Source organism: Acomys russatus, chromosome 1, assembly GCF_903995435.1.
Source record: "Acomys russatus chromosome 1, mAcoRus1.1, whole genome shotgun sequence".
Classification (NCBI taxonomy): Eukaryota; Metazoa; Chordata; class Mammalia; order Rodentia; family Muridae; genus Acomys; species Acomys russatus.
In genome coordinates this window covers 9,159,249-9,169,556 of record NC_067137.1, presented here as the reverse complement: position 1 = coordinate 9,169,556, position 10,308 = coordinate 9,159,249, and the positions used below count along the sequence as shown (strand labels likewise).

General features: G+C 46.7%; 1 protein-coding gene across 1 annotated transcript in view; it reads right to left on the bottom strand.

Moving 5' to 3' along the window:
- Window positions 1–6,792: 6,792 nt before the first annotated feature.
- The window catches only part of Lrpprc (leucine rich pentatricopeptide repeat containing), an 86,206-nt gene continuing 82,690 nt past the window's right edge, over window positions 6,793–10,308 (bottom strand). Inside the window, exons 35-38 of the mRNA XM_051160825.1 lie at window positions 9,907–9,981; window positions 8,990–9,074; window positions 7,408–7,550; window positions 6,793–6,952 (exon numbers count right to left, since the gene is read on the bottom strand). Of these exons, the coding sequence (XP_051016782.1) occupies window positions 6,896–6,952; window positions 7,408–7,550; window positions 8,990–9,074; window positions 9,907–9,981 (360 nt within the window). The 3' untranslated portion in view covers window positions 6,793–6,895. The remainder of the gene's footprint in view (window positions 6,953–7,407; window positions 7,551–8,989; window positions 9,075–9,906; window positions 9,982–10,308) is intronic.

The following is a 10,308-nucleotide window of genomic DNA, read 5'->3' as shown; positions in this document are numbered from 1 at the left end:
GCCTAAGATAACTGGTTTTGGATTTCAAGAAGCCTTTAGAAACAGCTTGTAGAGTTTGCGTGAGCTCGTCCAGGCCGTGGAGTTGCATGCACCTGGTTGTGGCGCAGAATCAGCTTTGAACCTTTCACAGTGGTCGGAGGATGGGTTGCTGCAATCCAGGTTGTGAGCTACATGCCTGTGTTTATGACCACCTGACTCAAAGCACAGAGATGGGAAGGGTTGTTCCCAGAGGAAGATTGAGACATCTGGAAGTGAAAGAAACTGGGAGGGTGTGTGGGGCCAGGAGAGATGCTCTCCACTAGCTCCCCAGATCCTGACTGTGGTCCCTAGCCAGCATCATGACATCACTGGATGCTAGTGAGGTAGGCGGAATCCCAGGGCTTCCCAGACCCATGGACTCAGCATCCATGTATGTGTTCAAATTACCCTAATGACTTGAGTGCAGACCCCAGTGTGAACAACAGCTCCACAGCACTCTTTTTCCAAGCACCCACTAGCCCCAGGGAGTTCACAGTGCCCAGATGTCACTCAAGATCCACAGTGTCCCCCTCATCCAGAGCAGAGTCAAGGGTACCATTTGACTGTTGTCTGTCTCTGCCTTCTTTCAGTTTGGAATAGCTCAACACCCCTGACTTTCTAGGGTAGCTTTCAATTGGGTATATCTGGTGTATTTCACAATTAAATCCGAGCTGGGCCCCTTTGGTTGGACTATACAGAAATGGCATTGGTCCTTCCCCTAGTGTGCCCCATCCAGCAGCACACACGTTCTGCCTGTTGCATTGATGACCTTCACTTTGATGGCTTGGTGGCAGGCAGGTCTGCTGGACTCCTCCACAGTCTCCATGCTCCCTCTTTTCATAATTAATAACCCCTTTGAATGCCAGTGCCTGGACCCATGGGTTGCTCATCCGCCCTCCAGATTTCCAGATTTCCGTTTACTTACTGACTTATGCCTAGAGACAATAATATTTGCAGAATCCCATCTTAATTTAGCAAGCTACAGTTCATTGCTATCGGTCATTTTGGTGCTCAGATTGTCCCCGATTTGCCCCCCCCCAAATGCTCAAGCTGGCTTCTGTTTCTTCTTCTTCTTCTTCTTCTTCTTCTTCTTCTTCTTCTTCTTCTTCTTCTTCTTCTTCTTCTTCTTCTTCTTCTTCTTCTCCTCCTCCTCCTCCTCCTCCTCCTCCTCCTCCTCCTCCTCCTCATTATCTTCTTAATCATGTCCCTGTCAATCACTGAGGACCGTGACAGAACCAAGTGTGTGTGGGTCACTTTGAATCTCCCCAGCCCCGCCCTGGAATTGAATGCTTCTGTGTAGATGCCTGAATCTCTTTAGCGGGAAATGATAGAAAGTCCAGGTGCGAATGACGAATCTGTTCTGCTGCTGCACATTGCTGCTTCAGGGCTCTCAGTGGGCAGAAGTGAACACACGTGCCTGTGGTGTGTGCGTGCCTGTGTCTATATGTACACGTGTGTGTGCTCGCAGCCATAACTTCATATGAATTCATGTACATACTCTGTAGTTCTGAGCCAGCGCTCCCTCTTACAGCTCTGTCTTCCCCAGTGTCTGTTTGGGAGACACGTGGCTTCTGTGTCTGTGTCCCTCATCTGATGAGTCCCGCTTGTACTCTGCCTTCTGGCACTGTCTTCCCAAGTGGACATTCTGGCTCATTCTGCACATGCAACTGTCCTTATATTTGCAGCACCTCCAGCTTGTTCTGCACTCCTCCCCCAGATGCCAGCCCACTGTCTTTAGGCCTGGATGGAGAAGCACAGGAAGTAGAGGAAGGTTAGCAACCACTGAGAGACGTCATCTGACTTTGCCACTCAGTGTGCTGTGGTACCCAGAACTCAGGGCATAAGAGATACTGAAGCCTGGGTAGTTGCTGGTTCCTTGGCGTTTGTCCAAGAGCTTGTCCTCCATCCTGTCTGCCCACACTCAGGCCAGTGTCAATCCACCCTGAGACTCTGAGACCACACAAAGCCTGGGAAGAGGACACCCAGTACCACCCAGTGACCCTCACTCTGCATTGCAAAGGGGAAGACTTTTCTTACGGGTTGCAAAGTTTTGCTGTTAAGGATAAATATTTTAGGTTTTGATAGCCATATAGCCTGTCACAAGCTCTCACCCTGCTGTTCCGGTATCAAAACTGCCTCGTCCATAGTAGAGCATGCACAGCGTGGATGTGTTTCAATTAAACAGCTTACAGAAATACACAGCTGCTGGATTTGGCCTGAGGCTGCTGCTTGCAGACACTTGATCTGAAGACGAAGGTTTTGAAATTTACATTTTTAAGCTCTCCAAGTTCAAGTTATGCTATTATGGGGGGGGGGGTTTGACTAAAATTAAACCAAAAATAATCACCTATGTGGACTCCAATATTTCTTTTTTTTTTTATTAATTTATTCTTGTTACATCTCAATGTTTATCCCATCCCTTGTATCCTCCCAGACTCCAATATTTCTTGTTGTAATTTTTTAAACAGCTCTTGTTCTTATGATGATTATTTTAGATATAATCAATCTTTCCCTGGGTTGAGCCCGGTCCACAGGTAGATATCCTGCTTGCTTTTGTTTTTTCACTCATTCTTAAACATCTTCTTTTGATCTTAGATTAAATCACTCACACACAGAGGAGATATTCTATTAAACCCAAGTGGTAGCAGACCTGTAGCCAAGGGTCCTTCAAACACTGAAATTAGTTACTTACCAGAGAGGCTCAGCCCACACAGGGGACCAGCTTCCTTGGGGCAGACCAGCCGTGAGACATAGGGTGGGAGCCAGCTGCAAAGCAAGCAAGCCCTCGGGTAGTTTGTTGCTGACAGGTATATTTGGACAACACAGTCAGAGTGCATGTCTGAAAATGTCCTTATTTGCAAAGCTCCAATCTCATCTCATATGCCTCTTGATAAATTGGTTCTTCATCTAGGATGGCCCAGGTGACTGGCTGGGGTGACAAGCTTGGTGGCAGAGAAGGTGATTAACAGGTTAGAAGCCTTAGGCTCACATCCCAATACCCAAACCTAAAACAAACCAAAACATGCTGCATCTGTTAGGGAGGGCAGGCAGGTGGTGTACCGAGCAGCAGCATGTGTGGGGAGCAGCTTGTATTAAAACAGCAACCTTCAGGAAATGGGTTGAGCTTTCCCAGCACGTGGCAGCTGCCCACTGGCTAAGGTGACATGCTTGTTTATTGTATATGACAGTCTTGTCTGTTTGTAGAGTTGAAGTGTTGATCCTCCAAACTGAAAAACAGCTCTGCTGCTCCTTGCTAAAAAAGCAAGCCCCTGTCTCCCCTCCCCGCCCTCCCTCACCCCCTTTCTGTTAACTCCATTGCTGCAGCATAGCAACTGTGCTAGGTCCAACTTCACAACAGTTAGTCGAAAGGCTGCCTCCTCCTCCTTCGACAGTAACAGATATCTGAGTCATCAACATATAGGAGATTTCAAATCATGACGAGTTGGCCTCACTGATGGTACTTTTTGTTTTGAAGGATCCTTGGGCCTCAGACCCATTCTCCCGACTGAGCCACATGGGAGGGAGCATCCCAATGTGCACAAACCAGGCATTTCATGAAAAGAACCTGCAATAGGGGGACGTGGCCTTGAATCCATGTGGCTCATTCCACGAGACCCACTGAACCCACCAGGTGGGCCTGCAGAGGACTGGGGGGAACCCAGGGCCTGGGGATGAATAACCAGGTGAAGATCGGTTTCCAGTGGCTGCCCAGGGCGGGGTTAGGATCTCAGCCCCAGCCACTATCCACAGCAGCTGCAGGAGGAGCAGGAAGTCAGACCTGTCTTCCCTGGCTCTGATGTTTCTATTCTTTATGCAGAAAAGAAGTGCCTGCTTTGAATTTGCTAATGCAGCCATTTTCTTTATTTGTACTAAGGCTGCATAATGTGGGCTTTGTAAAAGTCTGCTGGCCTGAAAGCAGGATATATTTCTAATGGAAACACTCCCACGCATGATTGTACAACAGCAAAGCGATAAATTACCGTGATTTTGGACCTCCTGTGGCTATCAGTTCCGCCACACTTGAGGAAATGTTGCTTTCGCTTAGAAATTCTACAAATATTTTTTTTTCAGAAAGGCAAATATTAAATGGAAATTGTTCTGAAAGCCACGAGGAAAAGCATGTAAATGTACATACTGCAGACTGGAGACGCGATTTATACCAGAAAGTGATTTGCAACATAAAGCTCGCTTATAATTTGCTGGGGCTCGTACACTTGATTATACCAGGCACTAGGTATTGGATTAAATAGAAGAAAATGTTTTCACAATGTAAGGTATCCAGAAACTGGGAACACTGTATTAGTGTGAAGGGTGTTTTGTTGTTTAAGGAGTCCATTCCGACTTTTAGCTGGACTGACTTATTTTTGCATTCTCATAGGTCTTTTGTTTGTTTTTTCCCTGAGGCAGGGAGTCTGTGTAGGCATGGCTGGTCTTGAACTCAACACTTAACCTGCCTACGCCTCCAAAATGCTGGGATAAACACAGGTACAACCATGTCCTCAAGGAATGACTTAAATTTTTATTTTATATTGTTTTGCCTGCATTTAAATGCAGTGCCCAAGGAGGCCGGAAGGAGCGCTGGACACTCTGGAGTTACAGATGGTTGTGAGCAGCCATATGGATGCTGGGACTGAATCTAAGTCCTTTGCAAGAATAGTGAGTTCTTTTAAGCATGGAACCCTCTCCAGCCCCAAGCAAAAAACTTTACAAAGTCCTGGCCATCTGATTTCCTGCTGTGAACCTAAGCATTTTGCCTTGTGCTAAGCAAACAGCAGCCATGGGGCTCACCACAGATGACTCTACTTACTGGATCTTGCAGGTTTGAGGACCTGAGTTCAGTCTGCCCAGAAGGCTATGTGAGAGGCACGCAGCCAGGAGCCTTGGACAGGCAATACTGATGGCAGAGTGAGCGCTCCTGGAAAGAGCAGTCATTTCAGATTCTGTGGAATGTTGAGTTCTAAACCATCTCTCCAGCTCATACAAGATACCCAGCACCTCATTTTGAGTGTTAACATAAATCTGAATGCAATTAAAAAATTTTAAAAATTAATTTATTCAGATTACAACTCAATTGTTATCCCATCACTTGTATCCTCCTGTTCCTCCCTCCCTCCCACTTTCACCCTATTCCTCTCCTCTAGGTCTATGACCGAGGGGGAACTGCTCCCCCACTATATGGTCATAGGCTATCAAGTCTCATCCTGGTAGCCTGCTTATTCTTTGAGTGCCACCAGGCCTCCCCACAAAGGGGAGGTGGTCAAATATAGGGCACCAGAGTTCCTGAATGCAATTCTTTTTGTCTGTTGGGAGACAAGTTTCTCTGTGTAACCCCAGGTGTCCCAGAACTAAATATGTAGACCAGGCTTCCTGCCTCTGCCTTCAGTGCTGGGATTAAAGGTGTGTGCCACCATGCCTAGCTGTATTGCTCAATTCCTGGCAACTTTGTTCCTCAGAGATATCAGACACAGCTTATTCTTAGCGCAGGCAAGTAAGTGGTTTATTCACTGTTTCTCCACAATAAACCAGAAGACATATGACATGGAAATTCTTCCTGTGATGGAAGTCACCACACTTCTACTAAAAAAATGTAGTTCACAAATACTAAGGTATGCTTTATTTGGAGAAATTTCCATTTAAATTATATTGGCTAGATGGGGACTCGGCCAACACCATATATTACTCCATGCAAATGTGATTGCACCTCTGGTTTCCAAGGATTCTGTGAAGCCCAGCTTGTGCTCCAAGGCTGTATCTCACCAGGGCGACTGGGATGGTGTTGACTGCACAACTAGGGCTGCTGTGAAGTTACAGGAGGCAGGTGTGTGCCAGACAACACAAAGCCACACCTGCAGGTCATGTGCTGGGCAGGGACAAAGGCAAGCCTGTGGGGTCTCCAGGCTGGCTAGGTATCTCACACCACAAAGGCAAGCAGAAGCGAAGCACAGCTCATCCCAGGGATGGACAGACGGGCGGATGAAACACACACACACACCCACTTCTCTTGACCAAACTTCACTCCTGGGCTTCCACAGGCCGACACTGGATGCAGGGAGGTAGGTCCCACAGGCAGGTTAATGGCACAAACAGCAAAAGGCAGGTCAAGTCCTGCCCCATGACAAGGCTCTTGAAGCCAATGGTGGGAATAGTAGACACCAAGTTCAACTAGACGAGGAATACAAACTGGGGGCAATTCTCAAACAAAACATTCTTGATGACTGTTTTAAGTGTGCTTTAAAGTAATGTCTTCCATGTAGACTCTGACAAGCCTAAGGAACAACACAGGGACTACTGCTCATTTTAAAATTTGATTACACACCAGTATTTTACTTATTCCCTATGAATCATGTCTATATAGCTTGTAATTTTTCAGTAATGACTGTGGTGTAGCCTATAGCTTGTACTAACAAAATACTGAAACCAAGGATGTCATGACCAAGATTCCACATTAGAAGCTTCTAGAAACAGAAGAGGAAATTACTGCGGTGGAAGGAAGGAGAGGCTCTGGGCTGCACCCTGGCAAACAGCATCCTGGGGAAGGGCAAGGCCCAGCCTCTGCTCTCAGCCTCTCCCTGGGAAAGCAATGCTGGAAGCAGTAAGACTAGTGTAGCTCTCTCTAGATAGAAGAGAAAGGTCTGGATTCTGGACAGAAGGGTGGTTACGTCCCAGAAGGGCAGGGACTGGGAAAGCCTGTGGGTGTCATTGTATTTAGTCAAGTGAGAGTAAGCCCTGGGATTTCAGAGACTTTATTTTACATGTAAAAACCACACAAACCACTTAATTTTCATTTGTTTATTTTTCCCTCAAGTACATTTTAGAAATAACACTTAGACACAGGCTCACGAACACGCACACAGGCATACACAGCGGTGCTGTTTCTTCATGACGGGTTTTCTTTTGCTTCCTTTAGCTGCGTTACATAAAACCTAAAGCTTTCCTGTTAAGGAGAAAACAAGAAAAACTACAGTTATGAGCAAGCAACAAAGTCTTTAAAACCACAGACGGGTGAGCACTGGTGGGCACGGCTGCTTAGTCCATGGCTGAGGGCCTGCTCTTTAAGCCTCGGCATTCCTGTGTCTTGAGAAATGCCAAAGTTCAAAAGCCTCAAGTTCTGAGCTAGATCCAGCTCCAGGGCTGAGTCCCACCTCACGTAGAAACAAGACAACTGCCTAAGAAAGTCTGATAAAGTCACACCTGGCTGGAGGTCTGGACCACGCCTCATATTTACCCCAGGCTATTCACCCCAGCCCAAGGCCACCGCTTAGGCCCCAGCCCTCCCACAGCTCTTCAGAGACCTAATTCTTGGTAATTTATTAAGTATTCAACCCCCTTTCTCTGCGCACTCTTAGTTGTGGTCTTAGGTACACAGGACGGGAGGGAGTGCTGTCTCACCGGGGGCTCAGGGAAGGGCACGGGCTCGCCAACACTCTTGAGCAAGGACGCATAGCGCTTCAGGAACAGGTCATTCAGCTTCAGGTTCTTGGCTGTCAAGTGCTCGTACAACGCTTTAGCAGAGGCCACATCTTTGTCCAGGACTGGAGGAGTCAGAGGAGACAGGCGAACTGTCAGGGAAGAGACCCACCTTCTCCCTTCCCCAGGACCCTTGGCTGGCCAGGCACTCCAGGACCCAAGACCAGGGGAGGAGTGGCTCCAGCAGGAGGCTACCCAGAATCTGCAGTGCCCACCCCTCCACACCCTGCCCTCCACAGTGCTCAGTGTGAGGAAAGGGAAGGGCGGGCCGGCATGCGAAGCCTGAAGAACAACATTAAAGGTCCTGGACGTGTCTAGCTGAGGACCCATGGTGTAGCTGGACTGACCGAGGTCTCAAGTACAAAGTGAGGCTATGAGGAGAGCAGGGGCTGTCTGGGCGCTCTCAAAGGGGAAGGAGTTGCAAGCTGCTGAAGCTTAGCTGCCCCCAGATTCCCTGTGCAGACCTGTGCTCCTCCCACACCTGTCAGCCTTGCTCCGCCGTCTCTTTCTGCACACCTCCCTAACACATCAGCGGCCCCCCTTTTACACATTGATACTTTTTCTCTTACTCACAGGAGGTCTATGCTTCAGTAGTTCTGAAATACTGCAGGCTACACGTGGAAACAAGGAAACTCCATATTTATTAGTTCTGATTGCTAAGTCAGCTGCTCTACTGTAATTTACTGTAGTGAGCAAGGCTGTGGGTGGCACATGGTCAGGTCACCACGGTTTGGAAATGACAGTATTTTAACTTCTCTGTGAGAAAACTTGAAGCTAGCTCCCTTTCTCATCTGACTAACAATAAGGACACTCGATGGCCAAAGGACTGAACACCTGGGACGTGAGATAACCCTTGGTCACAGTGGAGGTAAGTGTGCAGGAACACAGAGGCCAGCATGGCTACCTTGCAGGGCAGGCCTTGCGGAGGAGGAGCTGCTCCGTAACACCACACATCCAGATTGCTCGGACGGTGCTCAGGAATATTTACATATATGTATCTATATATAATTTATTTATTTATTTTGGTTTTTCAAGACAGGGTTTCTCTGTGTAGCCCTGGCTGTCCTGGACTCACTTTGTAGACCAGGTTGGCCTTGAACACCCAGAGATGCGCCACCACACCCAGAAGGAATATTTTTTCATCTTAAAGCTCCAGAAATAATTTCATACTTTACTGTAGCTTAAAATCATATTCTAGGGGCTGGAGAGATGGCTCAGAGGTTAAGAGCACTGACTGTTCTGCTGTTCTTCCAAAGGTCCTGAGTTCGATCCCCAGAAACCACATGGTGGCTCACAACCATCTATAATGTGATCTAATGCCTTCTTCTGGCTTTCAAACACTGTATACATAATACATAAAATCTTTTTAAAAAGCATATTCTAGAGCTAAATGAATGCATAATTATCTGAAATTTAGGATTATTCCTTTGAGCTGAACTAACAGTTGACTCTATTTAGAAATATTTACATCACTTGAATAATGTAGTAAGATTAAAATTATTACCATAGCTTTTCATGCTGCAAGAATATGCTTCTTCCTTTTCACGTAATTCAGGAATCAATTCTAGCAAAGCCTTCAGAACGGGTGCCTAGGAAGGTGGCCAAAGGTAACAACACTCAAAAGAAATTTACAGACCACCAGCATAACAGCGCTACGATAATTACAACACAACCAACCACTCAATTTAATGGACCATTTTCACTTTTGTGTATCTCAGCATTTGATGTTAATTTGATAAAATCATCATGTTCCAATAATTAACGGCATTTCATTTGCATAGCTAAGCACTTTCAAAAATAAGATATAAGCAATAAAATCAAAGCTCTAAACACTGCTTTTATCAACTGCTAACTTACCACAAGGTAGGAAGATCAAGGGCAAAGAGATAAGTTATATTTTAAAGTAAAAATTTTCAGGATAAAATGTGAAGATTCAAAAACTCGTTTCACTGTTTGGCGCATGATGAGGCACTTGTAGGATCTCACGGGGGTGGCCACCTGACTGTGTGCAGCGCCACACAGACGGGAAGAATTACTCCACTGCGTAAATCAACGATGAATTCCGTATTACAACCTGTTTCCACCTTACCGTGTGGCATCTGGCTTAATTACATACTATAGTGTCAATGGTACTGGGGCCAGCACTTAAAAGTCCTAACTCCCCTTTCAGCAGATTAATTTAGTCAAATCACGGGCAGATTCGGGGGTCTCAACTCAGGACCTGGGACACAAGAAGCAGGTTCTACCATCGGATTATACCCCAGCACCGAAACCACAAAATAGGACCTGGTCTTATGTACATGTACGTGCGCGCGCGCACACACACACACACACACACACACACACACACACACACACACACACACACACGTGTGTGTGTGCACGCACGCGTCCAACAGGCACTCTAACGGAGCACAGTACCTTTTTTGGTTTCTGAGCACTCCTGACACAGAACACCAACAGAACTGCGCTTTGCTCGGCAATGGCACCGCATCTCTAAAAAGCAAAGGACTGTCAGTCACTGGAGGTTTTAAATAAGCAGGGCAAGGTCACCGTTCCCAGGTAAGGAAGTTCCCAGTGACACACTGATGCATCATTACCCCAGGAGCTCCTAGCCAGCCAGCTGCTTAGGCACAAAAGGGCAAACAGGTGCAAGCTGGGCACGCACTGGTGAGTGTGGCTCTTTGCATCCATGGATGAAGTTTGTTTAAAAAGGGAAAAATTAAACTAATGCTTCAACAAGCACAGAACAAGGCTTAGGACTGCAAAGAAAGAGGGAAAAAAGAAACACCATTCCTTTCCAATTATTCTGCCAAGCATTCA